The sequence below is a fragment of the Hippocampus bargibanti genome, linkage group LG07, assembly GCF_051943395.1.
Source record: "Hippocampus bargibanti isolate YZ-2025 linkage group LG07, ASM5194339v1, whole genome shotgun sequence".
NCBI lineage: Eukaryota > Metazoa > Chordata > Actinopteri > Syngnathiformes > Syngnathidae > Hippocampus > Hippocampus bargibanti.
In genome coordinates this window covers 20788594-20805957 of record NC_142740.1, presented here as the reverse complement: position 1 = coordinate 20805957, position 17364 = coordinate 20788594, and the positions used below count along the sequence as shown (strand labels likewise).

Below are 17364 nucleotides of genomic sequence, written 5' to 3'. Positions count from 1 at the left end.
ATTAGATGGCTTCTGATAATGTTAAGGCCACTATAGAAGATAATGTTGGCTCTGAACATTCACCACTGCGTATGTTAATGTAGGGGTCACCTTGCAGTCATATGGCCAGTTATGCAATACATATTAGATTATATCCATATTCGGACGAAGATTGGATTCCATTCCAGAGATATCGGATTCAATGCAGTTTTATCTCTTATAGCTGCCATTACATATAATATAATTTTAGATAATTTAGTTACAAAAAATATTTAGGCATTTTGTCTTCTAATACTTGAACCATGAAGTGTAAATCAAGCCTTAATTGTCTTGAGTCCTCACATTGCACATGCACAAAACAGTGCATTTGGATGACTCCGGTATATCTACGGCCATTGATGTTGTCAGCTCCCCTCTGATGGCTCTATATGATGCCTAATGAGGCTCATCGCCATCTCTTGAAAACCAGAAAAGTAAGTGGGAAGTGTTGATCGGTCCTCCTCCAAATGACCTTATCGGTCATTCATGGTGATGTTTTTTTTCCCCCTGCTTTATTCTTTTTTTTAATACCAGTTGAGTTCATTCAGCTGAAGGGCATGTCACTGCAAGGTTGGGGAGGACAACAAGAAAACATGGATCTTGATTTTGACATTTTAATTCAGACAGTCAAGTGTCTCTTGACAGCCCACAGCACATTACAGATTTAAATGAAACATAATGATGCCATTAGAATTGTGCTCATCCTGCACTGTCTACGCTCCACAGTCGAACACCATCTGGTTAAATCAATGCAGGCAGGAAATGTGGTGCCATACGTATTGAGGACAGCCAGTCCTTGTTCAAGAGGAGGCACTGATTATCACTGGCAATGACACATACAGTTTGTTGTCATGGCTAGTTGAGATTAGGTCCCCTTATTATTGTAAAAAAAATGCTGTGAGTTGCATAGGGCTGTATTACACACATTGGAAATTCAAATATGAATTATGCAAGGTTTCCATAGTAAAAGTCTTTTCATGTGTTCAAAATAAAGCTTTGCTGGACTATGCGGTGAATGTTTAATTGTTGATGTAAATCACCACTTCATTGATGAGCTATTTTTCAAATAGGAGCGTGGTCCTATGTTCGTGACCACTATTATGAATGTAGACCTGTGCATGTGTGTTCAATTGCGCACGTGTTTGTGTGTGTTTTCTGATTAATATTTAATTCCTTCCAAAAAGTCAAAGTTTTTGTAAGGAGTTAAATATTAATCCGTTAAAATAATTCAAATTGTACAAAAAAAAACATAGATGAAAATAAATGGTTCGGTCCGAGAATGTTGGATTAGTTCTTTTTCTTATTTTGTAATTAGTGCCAATTAGTACTGTAATTAGTGGGGTCAAGGTTATATAATATGTAATTGGTTATTTTCCCATTGGGCAGACCGGCTTACTTTAATAGCATGGATGTGACATCATATTGCAGTATCTGCAAACGGTACTCATGGGTTATCAAACAGAACAGGTCATCCAGACCTTGTAAATATCTGTATCTGAAAGTAGAAACTAGTATCAACAAAGGTAGGTTATCATCCTGTGCACTTATTTCTAGGAGCACTTGGAAGCCAGAGACACTTTGCTTTTTTGTACAACTGAACTTTGGTATTGTCCTTATCATTTGAACTCCATATTACGCAAGCACAAAATGAACACGGTAGTTGCATTTAAGTTCTGTACAATATTTTATCAGAACTTGGTGAATTGAAACTGAAACAAATATATTTTGTCATTTCTCTTTGATGCTTTGGTACACAAAACAGGAACTTTCCTCAGGAGGCGGTTGTTCAAGTATTGACATGGCCTAAAACCAATAAATCAGGACGTTTTACAAGTTATTTCCAAACTGGTGGCATTTTAGTCACTCCTGACACTGCCTTTAATCACAGTCGAAAATGTGTTCATTTTCTCTTTCGAGTGAAACGGAGGGACCTCTTCCATTTGGATCGCTATCTGCAAGACAAATACAAAAAGGGAAGAATGTTCACATCTGTGCTCATGAAACATCAAATGCATCAGCCTTGACACTCACTTGCTCCTATTCATCATTCTACATTGTTGTGTTTCTGGTATAGTATTGGAATTCCTGAAGACTGTCACGTGGCAGAGGAACTTGGATAGACTGACGGTAGACTGTATACTGATGAAAACACAGAGGATATGGCACATTGGAGTAAATACTTCAGCTTTACACGATTTACATCGATGTTAAAGCTTTGTTGGAGTATGCACCTCTGGGAATTGAATCCTCACATCGATGCTGTCTGCCGAGGCAGCAATAAATGAAGCAGAAAGTTCCTGGGTTGGATTTCTCTCATGCTGCTGGGTAAAGCCAAGAAGGAAAGCCATGCCTGGAATATAGGTCTTAATACTGGGAAGAGTAAAGAAAACCTCACATTGAGCAATAGCATTTAGTGCATCAAAAATCACATCCTCCTTTACTTGTGTTCTCACCCCGTGAAAAACTCTGCCATGGTTTCTGGGATTCTGGTCCATTGGACTTTGGCCTTTAGCGTTGGTTTGGAACCAGGCATACGTGCAGTATTGGCTCTCAGTAACATGTCAAAGGACTGACATTCAGCTCCCCATCTAAGGTGTGCCTGGACCAAACACGGGACATGCGCCAAATTTGACACATGAAACTTGGCTGTGGCGTCAGGGTGTCAAATGCCAAATATTTAAATGAAACACATTCTGGCATTTTCAACCCCTGTGCAATGTTGTTTCCTAATTTGGTGCTGCTCACCAATAATCATATCATGTCCGGTATCCATCTTATGTATCGTATTCCGTAGCCCAATCGAAGAATACAAAACTATTTTAATTACATATTAAGAACGAACCAGCATTGAAAGTCACTTATTTTGTTTACTATTTTCTGGCAACACATGGCAATAAAATGCAAAATAACTTGCGTTTATATGATTGCACATATTCTTTAGGAATGTGCTTTTTTATATTTCATCATAAAATGCACATTTGCCAAACTCAGTTTTTGTATCTGTGGGATCTTAGAGTACTACAGGCTCTACCATGTTTTTAAGAATACATGCCTGCATGCATAATAGGACGAGCAGTGTATCGGACTGTGAATGATGGTTTCAGCTGATCATAACAGTGAACTGGATCAATGAAATGTGTGTATGTTTGAGGTCTACCTTTGCTTCCGCATGGCCATCCAGCACAGTGTCCATACATATTTTCCAGTTGGTATTGTCTCCCACTTGGGACACAATGATTTGGGTGTTCCTAAGGTTGGTCATGGGTGTGTAGTACACAACTGTTAAGTAACCTTCTGGCTTCTGGTTCCCACTCACTGCAAGAGCTCTAATGTTGAAAATAGCTTCTGGTGTTGAGTTGAAGACCTGTGGAACCAAAAACAAAGTTTTTTTGCACTTGTTTTTTTTCATTCACATCATGACAATGACTGATAATGTATACAGTGTAAGGCTAATTGTGGGGTTCCACAAAATGGGAATTGGTGTCATGGAAAATGAGCCAGGACAAAATTGACAAACTCATTTCCATTCCTTATCATGTATGGTCAGATTAATTTTTAGCCACTCTCAGGGCACGGTGTACTTTCTTTTCACATTACTATGCCTTTAGGGATCAAATTAAGTTCTGTTTCATTTGAGTCTGTATCAGAGGACAATAAAACATAAGAAGAAAGACAATAATTTGAATGCCCAAAATACAGTCCAATAAAGTGCATGTCTCGCATAGATTGAGACCTTAAGGGAGCTCTTTGGAGTCTCAAGGATTTCTTGGGTGCCGGTAGAGTATTCGCTCCGAGCAACATTGACTTCAAATCGAATCTTGTCAACAGCTCTGCTTGTCTGGACTTGAAAAATGGAATACTTGTGTTAAATGCATTGAGTGGTCATTTTTAGCACAGCACGATGTTATTTTTCTGAGTTGTGAAGATTACTTGGGACTGTTTTAAGTGCCACATTCGTGTATCCGAGGAAGTAATACAACGGGTACTCGTCGTGGTAATACGCCCGTCGCAACTCTGATTCAATGCAGAAAACTGCTCCATAAATGTTATTCTCTGTGCACCATTTGTCCCTTGGATGCCAGTTGTTGGGCTTCTGCACCTGTAAGCGTAAACCAGGCTTAGCATTTCATTTGTTGTAGTTGTAATGGATTCTCCCAAAGGAGTTGGTTATACAGCACCTGTTCTTCAGTTTCAAGCTTGACAGTCGTTGGATCCTTGCGGACAATTTCATTATTAGGATCGATGGGTTTTGGCATCATGGGGGTCATTTTAGACAACGTTGGCATTTCAATGTTTCTTGAGACTGCATATACATCAGAACTAGTGGTTGGACAAAAAGACAAATGCTGTAGTTCATTCTGTATTTATAGTTCATTTTCCCTTTTCACAATTCTTTATTATTCCAATTGTTTATGGAGGCCACACTCATCCAGACAACATGGGAGTTGCCATGACTCAGCAAAAATATTCATCATTTGATGCCAATTTTGGCTTCTACATACAGCATATTTCATTCTCTATTCAAATGTTTGAGAAATAATTAAAATCAGGCTTGATTCAGCCAAACATTAGCAACTAACAGCTGTGTCACAGCGTTCGTGCCAAAGGTTGTGAACAACTCAGCCCATGTACACTCACCTTGGCCTCTTGAAAAGCCACCAAACAAACAATGAATCCGAGGTACCACAAATTCCTGCCTGCGAGCTATTTCGCTGATTATATTGTTGATGCCACTTTGGAACAGCTAGATGGTTATGTGGTCATTGTTCCCCAATGTCCCTGTTTTCTGTTTGCAGTTGGAGCAAATATATATTTGTTTGTGAATATCTATAGTTTAATGATATTATGTGAATGTTAAAGGTGTCAATGTTAAAGCTTTTTTCTGTCTTATAGAGTTTTTCCACAAAGGCAGATTTGGCCCAAACATCATTGTTCGTGGGATTTTTTTATTTTATTTTTGAGGGTGGCGGGGTAGGCATAAACACTTGAAAGAAAGCAGTGTCTCTAAAAGACAAACATTGCTTTCTTTCACAAAACATCTATCTGAATAAAACACCATTTAGAATACAGCGCTCTCTCTCTCTCTCTCTCTCTCTCTCTCTCTCTCTCTCTCTCTCTCTCTCTCTCTCTCTCTCTCTCTCTCTCTCTCTCAAATCATACCTGACTGTGATGAATTCAACTTCCTTTTTGCTCAAAGGAAAGTCAAGTTCAAATTTCCTTTCTTTGATGTTAAGCTTGGCAGATAGCTTCCACGGGATGGAATATTGTATTTTGCTCTTAAATTCCACACCATTGTGGAAAAGCTCTGTGTTGATACCATAAGACATCCAAATATCCTTTGTGCAACTGTAAGAAAATAAAAATACAAAAAATAATTATTGAAGAGATGGAGTATAAATATTTTATGACCAGTGCTGACCATGTTATTTACCCAACAAAGCCGTCAGTTTCCAGTGAAATATCTGAGATCAAGAGTTGTCCAAGGTGGTTCGTCAATGGTGGATTTATTGCAGCTTTAGCTAAGAACGACAACAAGGTTAACAATATTTTCTACAGTAGCTTTAAAATGAATCCAAAGGTGTTCATTAAATAAGGGTTTAAAAAGACTGTCACCATTCACAGTGATGCCATTAAGTGTCTGATAATATTTGCTGATCTCCAGCGGTAGGCCGATAGTGGTTGCTTGGAAATATCGAGTCTCAAAAATTAAGAAGGCTTTTGTTCGATGCCATGAAATTCCCTTCTGTAAATTCTCAATGACCGTCCACACAGGGCTCCCCTTGCCTGCAGGACTGACAATCTATAAATACAAATTAAGTCATTAGAACAAACTACAGAGAGATTATTTTTTTGTTCTGTGCAATGTGCTTTATGCTCTCACAGTAATGATATTGCGAATTAATTCTCTGTTGATATCTGCAAAGAACCACTCTTGTCCAGAAGCGCGAGAATAAAAATGGAGAAGAGGTTTGCCACTGGTGTGAGTTTCCAAGTTCCGAAGCTGAAAGATGACACATTTGTCAGACATGCAATTCATCTTGATGTTTAGAAAAACAATGCGCCAACCTGCCGAAAAATGGCCTGGAAATCAGGAAATTCTCCTTTGAATTCCCTCACGATAGAGCCAAGAAATTCCTTCATTCCGTCAACTCGAACACCAATCTTGAAAAGACCAAATTCTCGTCTTCATTCATGATATAGGACATTTAGCTTCAATCAATATTTGAATGCATTTTGATATTACATACCTCCAATAGTTGAAGAATTCTCCCTATGACATACAATTTTCCTTTCATCATGATTTCAGTTGGGATGATTTCTGTTGCATTTCTTAGCATGAAGAACTCTGCCGCTGTGCCAAGCAGTAAGTCATCTGCAGTGGGAAAATATATCAGTCATAGCACATCTTCAAAGACAATACCTGTATGTGAACCTACCACTAAACCAGTCCAGGCGCATTGCCTTGCTGAAGCGGTAGGTCAGACGGCCATATTTGGGGGCGAGGATTTTCACAGCTACGTTACAGGCAGTGGACCTGAGCAGACAACACACACAAAAAAACAGTAAAGTGCTGAACAGAATCACTAACTCATATTCTTGCTTTTTTAAACACAATACCCACAGGAATACATTGTCTGGGGTTCTGGATCTGGCCATACTTCTCAAATAAGAATAAGTAAAACTGATGACATGAAGGTCTTTCTCGTCCTGCAGATGTGCAGTCACAGTGGACACCAATGCCATTGGTGGCTTTGTGTCAAATAAGATCATCAAGGCCAACATGCGCAACTCAGGCGCAAGGTCTTTTTGCAGGTAAAGAGTCATGGTGATGTCTTGGACCTGAATCGTAGAATATTATCATGAGAATGAGTTTTCAGGGTCACATAATGTGAACACGAGTACTAACTTGGACACAATTTCATGCACAGCTTATTTGTTACAAATTGTATAAGGGACACAGTCTAGAAATGTTCATCTATCTGCCATTTCAGAGCGCTATGCATGTGATATTAGCCGCCATGTTTTGAGTTCTTACACTGTGTGGGTCTTGCGCAGCAATGAGTCTCATGGACTGGACAGCAGCACTCATCACGCGAGGAGGGAGCTCAACTGGGTTGGCAGACACTCCGGGGAGGAAGCGCATGATGGTTTTAATGCTGCCTGGATGACCCGCGTTGCCCAGAGCTTTCAGAGCCAAAACCATGTCTTTCTCATTGTTATTCTTCAGACTGTCCATGGCAAAGTTCAGCAAGGGCTAGATTATGGAATGAAATAGTTGTCAAAGTAAATATCATCATAGTTTAACATATTCGTACAATTCATCGTTTATCCATGCAGAACAATGATGACACGGTAAAGTGTCTTCAGTATCATAACATGTTGTGTAGCAACATACTAAAATGCAGCATCTGAATATTTATGAATAGAGAAGATGTCGAGAACATGCCCGACTAATCCCAAAGCCTAGAAAATAGAAATGCTTGAGAGTAAGATTTGGTTAAACAGTTTGTTCTTGAAATAAAAGAGAGATATAAAGAGAGTGAATATACTGGGAGAAGGAAAGCCTTGAACTGCCTGGCAAGAGACCGAAAGGAAGGCCTAGGAGGAGGTTTATGTATGTTGTGAAAGATGATATGAAGGTAGCTGGTGTGAAAGAATAGTATGCACAAAACAGAGATAGATGGAGGACACCTATTTGCTGTGGCGACCTCAGAAGGGAAAAGTCAAAAGGAAAAGAAGACTTTGCTCTTTAAATACACAATTTTTCATTTTTGCTATGAATCGAATGTTAGCTTGACCCACATGCATTAAATTAGCAATTGTTCAATGGTTTATAATGACATTTTTTTGTAAGGCAATTTAGGCATTTCTCATTATATTATACATATACTGTGCACTGTATTATGCTTAGCTGCCTTTTGTGAATTTTGATTTGGGTTGAACATGTTGGTGTTTAAATATGTAATGTTTAATTATATTTTTTACGTCAACTTCGACTTGGTATATCGACTGGTATATAAAGAGATTGAAGTAATATGTCCATTATTTGGAAAACTATGACCAGGAAAACGAGACCAGTTGCGAAGGAATTATTTAAAAGTATATATTAATAAATTTAAATACTGTTAAAACACTGCACTTTTTCCCCTTCCCTTGGGCTATATTTTTCCTACTCATGTATCTGGAAAAGATTTCTCCTTATGGGTATGTCTGTGTAAGCTCTCAGTCGTACAGGAGTGGTCCATCGATGAGAAGGTTTCTTCAGCCGTCATTTCACTTTTTTGAAGGTGTCGGACGTTTCGCCTCCTATCCAAGGCTTCGTCAGCGAACTAAAGTCTTACTGGTCGTATCGGCCCTATTTATATATCCCTAATGTCCAGACATGGCGGCGCCGGACACAGCTATAATAGGTCCCTGCTCTCAGGTTGGGGGGAGCAGAGGACCACTCCCTGTGGCCCCACTGATTGTTCCTACATTCCTGACTAACGACTGGCCTGTTTGCCCCACTCCCTCCGGTATCACCTCATCAGCATTATGAATGTTGCCTAACCTGTGTTGCCTAAGCAGGCTATTGTATGAACGATCCAAATTGAACCTCACCCCACCAGACTGGTTTAATGAAGGATTTAGTTGTTTTATGAGAATCACTTCTTTTACTCCCCTTTCAAATGATCTGTCTTCTTTCGCTAAGATTTTAACCTCATTGTTGTCAAATGAGTGGTTGCTAGCATTTAGGTGCAAATGTACTGCCGATTGAGGCCCACTAGTATTATCCCTGCAATGTTGATAGTCTTTTTTTGAGAATTTGTTGAGTCTCCCCAATGTACTGCTCTTTACAATTTTCATTCTTACAATGTAACGAATATTACAATGTAACAAATAACCTACAATACTTTGCTTTTCATTTGGCAGCCTATCTTTTGGATGCACTAATTTTTGCGTTAACATGTTTATCAGTTTGAAATAAGTAGGAATTTTGTGTTGCCAAAGGACTCTTTGTAGTTTTTCAGAAACTCCTGCAATGTAAGGCACTGCTACTCCTCTCCTTTTTGTATCTTGAGAATTTTTGGTTTTATTCCCTATTCTTTCTTTCTGACATTTGTTGAATGACCACTGAGGGTACCCACAGTTAGTGAGTGCTCTCCTGATATGTTTTGACTACTTTACTTTCAACGCTTGTTGGTATTAGTTTAGCCCTATGCAGGAGGGTTCTGATAACTCCTAGTTTGTGTTGTAAAGGGTGGTTAGAATCAAAAAGTAAGTATTGGTCAGTGTGCGTAGCCTTCCTAAAGACTTTTGGTTTTAGCGCCCTGTCCTCTTTTATAATTACTTTACAATCCAAGAAGGCTAGTTGGTTCTCTTTAATGTCCTCACGAGTAAACTTAATGTTGATGTCTACCGAGTTGAGGTGATCTGTGAAGGATTGAATTTCTTGTTTTTTAATTATGACAAAAGTATTGTCCACATACATAAACCAGTGCAGTGGTGGGCCGTCAGAGCCAGCAAGGCCTTCTCTGCTGGCCTAACATAATCAGACATCATTATCATAATTATAAAAAAAGTCAATTTCATTAAAAAAGTATTCTTTCTAAATATATATATGTATAATTATTCTACATACTGTTTTCTTGATGTTATATTATATCCATTTGGTTATGCTCCTTTCAGTGTTGTAGTTTTAGGTCAGCGTTTTTATTCCAATCAGAATTCAGCTAGCTTGTGTCGCCAGGCTGTATGAAATCTGACTGACGCCCTCAGAATCATCAGTGAGGGCGTCTGTGCGCTGTACATGAACGGGCACATGTAGTTGCTATATAGTTGCGATAGCCAATCAGATCACGAGTTGGCACAGTAAGGCCAGCTAGAGGGCCTCGTGTTGAACATGACATGTACGCGTCCTGTGATTGGATACTCACTTTACCTCAGCCCTCAGCGGAGGCAGCACTCTGCAAATCAACCAAGCTACAACAGATCAGACCCGGAAACTTTCGCAGAAAAACCAAGTTTATCTACTCGCTTTTTTAACCCACAATGGCCAAAGGAGAGGACAATTCGCTGTCACATGTAGGCCTATTCTCAAGAACAAATGAAAAAGATGTTTACTTTTATTTTCAACAAATAGTTCGTTTTGTGAACGTCTTGTTGTTTTTCTTATATTGACATTTTGTAATTTAGCGTAAAATCTTGTTAAAGATTGCATATTCTTGGTGGACTTAATAAAACTTTGTGGACAAATGATTTTAAAATTTTCCTTTTATTTTTAAGTGTTTGCAGTATCACGTATAGTGACAAGTTCTAATTGCTGATGCAGATTTATTGATGTGTAATTGCTCCAGAAAATAGCCTGTGTTGTAGACGATTAAGGTGATGCCACGCCCAGTACTGCGTGTTTCTGCTTTTGTAAATGATATCTCCAGCCGTTGTGTCATAAATTATGGTATTACGAGGGATATTTGTTCAAGTCGGACTAAGAAGGACTTCACTGAAGGCCTAGGTGTGAAATGCACGGACCGCCACAGTGTCTAGGTTTTGTCCCCGGGAAGGATGTGAGGGCAGTTTCTCCATCTCTTCCATGTAGAGATTAGCCACTATGGGTGAAACTGGTGAGCCCATAGCACAACCATGAATTTGTTTGTAAAATTTCTCCCTAAATTGAAAATATGTAGTATTAAGGCAGATAAGATTTCCTTATGGGTATGCATGCAAGATTTCTTTACCTGAACAGCAGATACTGGACACGGTGTGTAGTAGGCGCAGTGCTTGTACACCAGTGAGCCGTAAGAAAGTGCCACAGTTTGCCATATAAATACATTAGACCGACTGTAGGGCAGTCTCAGGAACACCTGAGGAGAAGAGTTAGTCACGTCATCATGGAAAACAATGGTTGTCTTTGTTCAAACATCTTAGATTTTTTTCCCATCCTCACTTTTGCCGTCTCAAGCATTTCAGGAAGTGGCTCAAGATGTTCAAAGGCCAATAAGAGCGTTTGAAAGGCCTCGGAAACAGTTAAGTCTCTTTTCTGGAACCTCGTTTGGAGGAATTTAAGGATTCTGGCATCGTTGACTTCCACAACCGTGTCCAAAAACCACCGTCTATTGAGGGCCAAGTCAAAGAAAATTGATTAAGTGCTTCTAATCTTTCACATCAAAGATTATCCTTAAAACTAATTAAATTAAATTGTGTTGTAGAGATGAAGGTCAGGGGTGGCTTTTAATAAAATATAATGTGTCAATGGTTTCCTTCATTGCTTTTTACATTAACCTTTCTTTAATCAAACCAAATTGATAATGCATCTTTAATCAGATAATGTGTCAGACTAAAGACTAAATGGAATAATGATTAAATATTCATCCATTACTCATTCTGTTGAAGTGGATCTGATTTTAACATCATGTTCACTGTGAAAGCTTGCAGGCCAATCAGTCGACTTATTTATGTGGTAACAAAAAGTCTTCAACAAAGTGCTAGTTTGCAGGGTCGCAGTTCCTTTCTTGCTATGAAGAAAAGAAAACTACATAAAAATGTCAATTTACTTAAATCATACATTTTTTTTTAAATGTGTTGAACTACTATACATCACTTCAATATTCACAAGTATAAAGAGTAGACAATTCTGTCGGTTGAGCAAAGGTTTCAGATACTCCACCTGTATTCGTCATGTGCCGCAAACTGCTTCCACATCACTTCTAACCCTTCATATGGCACCAATCGCAGAAGTTGATACAATTTCATCACATCCTCAGTTGTGGCGCTCTCAATTTGGTAGCTATTGACCTGAGCCAAATGCTTGATCAACTCAACAGCCTGCGGAAGGGGGTTGGACACATTTCATTATGTCGGTCCATATTGAATATGTATCACATTTGATTTTCAAGGAACAACATTATGAAACGTGAAAGGAAATGGAATGCTTAACTTAGTGTTCCTACATGGATGATTTCTATTCCTGCTGCATTTGCATTTGATTGAAATACCTTTGATACTGCATCATCCAAGCTCTGCATGACGATGGGAAGATGCGGTCCTACTTCAACAAACTTGAAAACAATGTTGCCTCTATTTTCTACTGGTCCATATGTGCCGGTAACAGGAGAAGGCGTGTCTCTCACATCAAGCAGCAGTAATTCCTTCCTGCAGGATGGATGGTTTCAACTTAGGTCAGCATTGTCGAGCAAGGTTCACTGTGAGCAGAATGTAAGATGGAGTCTCACGTTGCTTTCATCTTGAAGCTTCCTCCCTTCACGTTGAAAGGACTGAAGTGTTGTTGCTCCAACCCATGAGCCCGGGAAATGAGGCCACCCTCAACTGTTGGTTTGATTGTGTAAACATATCGCATGGTTGACACAATGGAATGTCCTCTCTGTAATGGACGACACCTCATATTAGATGTTGATGTGGTTATATTAGCATGTTCTTTACAAACATTTTGCAGTAACCTAAAGAAAGGAAATCAAAATTAGAAAAATTGCATATTTGGGGGAATACTTAATTAGGAACACGAAAGCAACATGCTTTACATATTCTAATCTAAATGCAAAAAATTGCTCAAGCCAAACCTGCTGTAACACTTTGTGTGTTTCTCCGATTAGTTACATTTCATTTTGTGTGATTAACAATGTTAACATGTGCAAATAAATATCTTTGCGCGATTACACTTGTTATTTAGTTTTCTCCCCATTTAAGTTACCAAATGTGATTCATTTCCGTGTATTTTTTTCTCAATCATGTCACAGACCTTTTTGGAAATATCATCAAGCACTGCAGTTGACATTCCTCTGTAGCGTTCTGCCTTCTCCCGACAGTTCATGACATCCACAACCTGAGTGACGGTCACGTCCCCCTTCTCTTTGTTTTCTTCAATGGCATAATTACTCCGACACCTGCCATGTATGCCAACCTAAGAATAAAATATTGATTTTATTTAGTTCTTTTTTTTAATTTTTAGCAAAACTTCACGTGACATCCGCGAGACATGAGTGCATTTTCACCTCTTCGAGTTCGTAGAATCTCTGTGTGGTCTTGACAGTCAGGTCGAAGAAGCTGAGTATGCCTCGAATGATGTTGACAACGTTGTCAGATACCTCAGCTGAGGCAGAGATGCTGCCCACATGCCCAGCGGCAAACTCAAAAATGAAGGGCTTGTTGAGCTGGGCTGAGATGCGCTGAGTGACTTGCGGGGCAGCAATGAAGTTGTTTTTCCCTGGGAAGCCATTAAACTCCTCGAAGGCCAAATCTGAAATCTTCAATCCAGAGGAGGACATATTACCATAAGATTAGTGACACCTGTAAATCTCATTATGTTAAAGGACAACCGACGCCATTTTTTTTGTTTCCTAACTGACATCAGAAAAACGTTTTAGAGCATCTAAAATACCCAAAACACACAGGCTGATTTTTTTTTTTCGTCAAATGCAAAACACCAATAAAAATGAGGTAAAATGCCCCAAAACTACTTCAAAATGATGCAGAGTTTCAGAAGGTCCCGCCCCCTTGTTCGTGACGTCACACCAGGACGTCTTGCCTTTCTCTATAATCAAAACAATGGCTGCAGATTTGGAGAAGATGCTTTCTTCTTACTCATCCAGTTATGAAGATGATTCAAATAGTTCTGAAGAGGACAGCATAAATGTTTTCCTCCTGTATCAATTAAAGCCGTCAGTACTCCAATGTAGTGTCCCAGAAAATGCACAAGATGGAGCCCAAGCTCAGTTGGAAATAGGCTGATTTGTCTGCGTCAACTGGTATCAACTGGTAGTATTGGTGCAACACACAACGATTTACCGTTGCATTATTTATGTGTTTTCCTTCTAATTTCTCCATCAACACATATCAACACGAAGTTTTCAGACCAAACAAATTACCCAAAATGCATTGTGTGTCACTTTCTCAGCCAGGGGCGTTCCAGACGTGACGTCACGTCAGGCATCATCATCAACTCGAAAACAAGACTTCCTGAATATTCAGCGCGAGTCTTAAAACGTAAAATATAGCCATATGCCATGGAATCTTTGTAAAATACGCTCAGTATAAGTCATTAGAAGTGGTTTTACAAATTGTGGACACAACCTGTCCGGGGGCGTCGGTTGTCCTTTAAGGGGTCAATTTCACCCCTTTCCATTTTTGTCTTGACTAAAGCACTGGATATCCTTTCGTTTTCCTTTCTTCAAAACCGTTCTAAAATATCCCAATGAGATAGAAAATATGTTGTCTCTCTTTCCTAGTATGTTTATAACATCTCAGAAGTAGTTGTTGATGGTTATTTGACTGTTTGACTTTGACTGTTATTTGGTGTGTATTTTTACATATGGGTAAAAAATGACCCACAACATAATCGGGATTTATTTTTCAACATAATATGAGGGTTAATTAGAACATCACAAAAATTATACCCCCCCCCCCCACCCAAAAAAAGGTTTGAAAAGATTGTTGCCTATGGATCACAGTCAATAGATACAAAGTAGCAAAAATAATACATAACACCTAAGGCCATAAAACGAGCACACTCCTTCATCCTGACTGATAATAACAGAAGGTAATAACAGTGCACAAAACACAGATAACATCCTATATCATTCAGTACAGTATACAACTAACCACTTGGAAAAGATGTCGATCTACCAAGATGGCGCCCGAGTAGGCAGCCTCAGCAAGTGCTCTCACGAGCCTTGCTTTTTTTGTTATTTTTTGTCTTGTTTTGTGTTTTCTTTTGTCACTTTGTGTTGTTGTGCATCGTGTGGAACGGATACAGATTGTTTTTAAGCATTTTTGACCACGACATTCATCAAGGAGGAGACTGTGCTGAGCGGTTGCGCCTTTTCGGCAGCATGAATATGCCAGTACTGTTTTTGAATGTGAGGAATGTCGGAGCCATTCGACTGCCATCGCTGGACACCAAAGGGGCCGTTGTGCTTTTTTGCGCCTGTAATGGGCAGCATCTTCACAGCCCCGCTTTGTTTAGCGGAAAGGTCAGTGCTGTTCGACAGTCTGCGGCTGGATAGATGCATGGCTTGAGGAACCCGCGATAAGAAGAAAGGAGCATCAGCGCAGAGCGCCGATGCGTATGTGGAACTGTTGCGGCTTGGAATTGAAGCAGATTTATGTGGAACAGGAGATGTGAGACAATCTCTTTTCGTCAATGGATGCTACAGCTGCGTGTTTGCTTTCAACATTTAGCTTGTAGTCGACGTGCACGTTCCACCATGATGTCCCTGATCCACTGGTGGAAAGACGCTTTGATCCTTTCCTCTTTCATCTAGAACTGCTTCATGTCATCACAAAGAGGGTACAGCAAGTCCTGAAGAATGAATGTCTCTCTGTGTCTTTGATTTGTCATATTGTCTCTATGCTGTCATATTATTTGTTATTTAGTTTTTTTTTTGTTCTTTTGACTTCAAGACGGCGCCGCGAGAGTGGCTGCCTTTCCAGTAGCTCATGTATTTTGTTTTTCTACTTTCATTCCTTTCATCACTTTGCTGCTGTGAAATGTAAATTTCTCCACTGTGAGACTAATAAAGGCAAATCCAATCCAATCAATCCAATCCAATCTCCATCATACGTACTGTATAAAGCCCTGTACCTACCCGACACCCTCAAGGTAAAAATATTAAATAATGAATTTAAAATGGGCCATATAAATAAGAAAATTTAATAAATGAAAAACAACACAGTAATAAATTACTTTAAAAAAAAAGTGGGCCCATTGAACTACCTAATTTTCTTGCCGCTTTAACCCAATTAAAAAAATGCCTCAATCCTACATGCTTCAAGGAAAAGATGTTTCAGAATTGTTTTTTTTTGTCCCACACATGTAAATTAAGAACTTTGTATTTTTATTGTTCTTACCTGAAGGAGAAAGTTCTGCGCAGAGACCCCGACAATTTTGAGCTTGCATGTTAGTTTGACCGACGATTCCGCCAGGTTTGACATGCCCAGTCCAAAATTGGCCAATCCTTCATATTTATATTCATAGGTTTTCTTTGGGTTCAAGCTGAAATCTGTTTTCAAAAGTAGAATTTGTTACACGTTTCAACACATTTTGAGAAGTGCGTTCGGTCCCGCGGCGTATATGACAACATACTCACCATAGCGGACACTTTGACATGCTACGAAGAATACAATATTGAGACAGTGTTAGCAAAATAACTCAACTGGGAAGCATCCTGGACAATATATGTACATGTATATTTAGTATATTTAAGATTATTATTATTATTATTATTATTAATTTTAATTCAAACCACTTACTGGCCAGGGCCACAAGACAGCAGAAGATGAGCCCTCTCATGGTCAATGTGGGTCCAAGCAAACATCTCGCATCACTCCCTTAAATAGCAGACTGTGTTTGATTACAGAACCTGGTTGTGTTGACATCTGTGGGCAGGTCACATGCAGTTGTTGTTTTTTTTTCTTTGCCAGTCAACATGTACGTAAAGTCAACACTGACTTTCTGCAGCACACTGACATTGTCAGAATGACACGACAAAGACAGATAATCATCAACGGCAGCGGGTGGAAGATAACTTAAGGCAACAGACAGTACTAACCTACTTTGTAGTTTGCAGTTGTGTAAAACTGCATTTCACATTAGTGAGAGCTGTATCCAACATTGTGATATTTTTTTTTACACACTGCTATGTCTTCTCGGCCTTTACTTTGAGTCACATAGAGTCACGAAGGTTGCATTTGGCTTTCGGTGAAATTTCAGGATGTCAGTAAAATGTGCAGTATGACCTTTAGAGGTGAACTACATTTGACCTTTTCTACATTTTTGAACGCTCATGTACAATTCCTGAATGGTCCAACACAAGTTGCAACACAAGTGCAAGTTGCTGTTCTTTAACAAGGTGCTGAATGGATTGGAAAGACATTTTAAAATATCATGGAAATGCCAGGTAAAATACAAAAAAATGGGACCAAGATAAATCTTTTCAAAACTTCTTCCACATTAAGTCACATCTTCAACCAGTACATGTTAAATTCCAATCCAATAAGGAAAATATAGACAATAAAAAAAAAAACTTGCAATATATTGATTATCAAATTGCACAGGCTCAAACTGAAACTGGTTCAGCAACTTCAGCTTTTAGGGTAGGAATCAGATTGTGTGCACATTTTGATTTTCCAATATTTGCCCACTCTTTACAAACACGCACACACACACACGCACGCATGCAAACACGCGCACGCACACACACCCACACAGCCACAAAGGGACATAAGTCTTCTTGTGCCGGTCCCAAGCCCGGATAAATACAGAGGGTTCTGTCAGGAAGGGCATCCGACGTAAAAGCTTGCCCAAAACAAACACGCGGATCAAATCTCTGAAGATGGAGGACACTGATTTGC

At 39.3% G+C, this 17364-nt stretch overlaps 1 protein-coding gene across 1 annotated transcript; it reads right to left on the bottom strand.

The window, feature by feature from the left end:
- Window positions 1-666: 666 nt before the first annotated feature.
- vtg3 (vitellogenin 3, phosvitinless) lies at window positions 667-16384 on the bottom strand. The gene is made up of 27 exons (XM_089000006.1): window positions 16264-16384; window positions 16101-16121; window positions 15862-16013; window positions 13008-13259; window positions 12755-12916; window positions 12231-12379; window positions 11994-12150; window positions 11666-11823; window positions 10946-11111; window positions 10737-10862; window positions 7055-7273; window positions 6641-6858; window positions 6456-6553; window positions 6267-6391; window positions 6085-6180; window positions 5900-6019; window positions 5632-5818; window positions 5450-5537; window positions 5179-5364; window positions 4197-4338; window positions 3949-4117; window positions 3752-3861; window positions 3176-3382; window positions 2472-2617; window positions 2250-2388; window positions 2050-2157; window positions 667-1970 (listed from the first exon to the last, which is right to left on the bottom strand). Exons 1-26 carry the CDS (start codon window positions 16301-16303, stop codon window positions 2068-2070), a joined length of 3723 nt encoding a protein of 1240 aa, XP_088856132.1. The 5' UTR covers window positions 16304-16384; the 3' UTR covers window positions 667-1970; window positions 2050-2067.
- Between the last annotated feature and the right edge of the window lie 980 nt (window positions 16385-17364).

Coding starts and splice junctions, on each gene's coding strand:
- vtg3 (XM_089000006.1), bottom strand. CDS start 16,303: ATGAGAGGGCTCATCTTCTGCTGTCTTGTGGCCCTGGCCA. Junction 11,824..11,993: donor TGGATGATGCAGTATCAAAG/GTATTTCAATCA, acceptor CCCCTTCCGCAG/GCTGTTGAGTTGATCAAGCA. Junction 5,365..5,449: donor GAAACTGACGGCTTTGTTGG/GTAAATAACATG, acceptor ATTTTCTTACAG/TTGCACAAAGGATATTTGGA.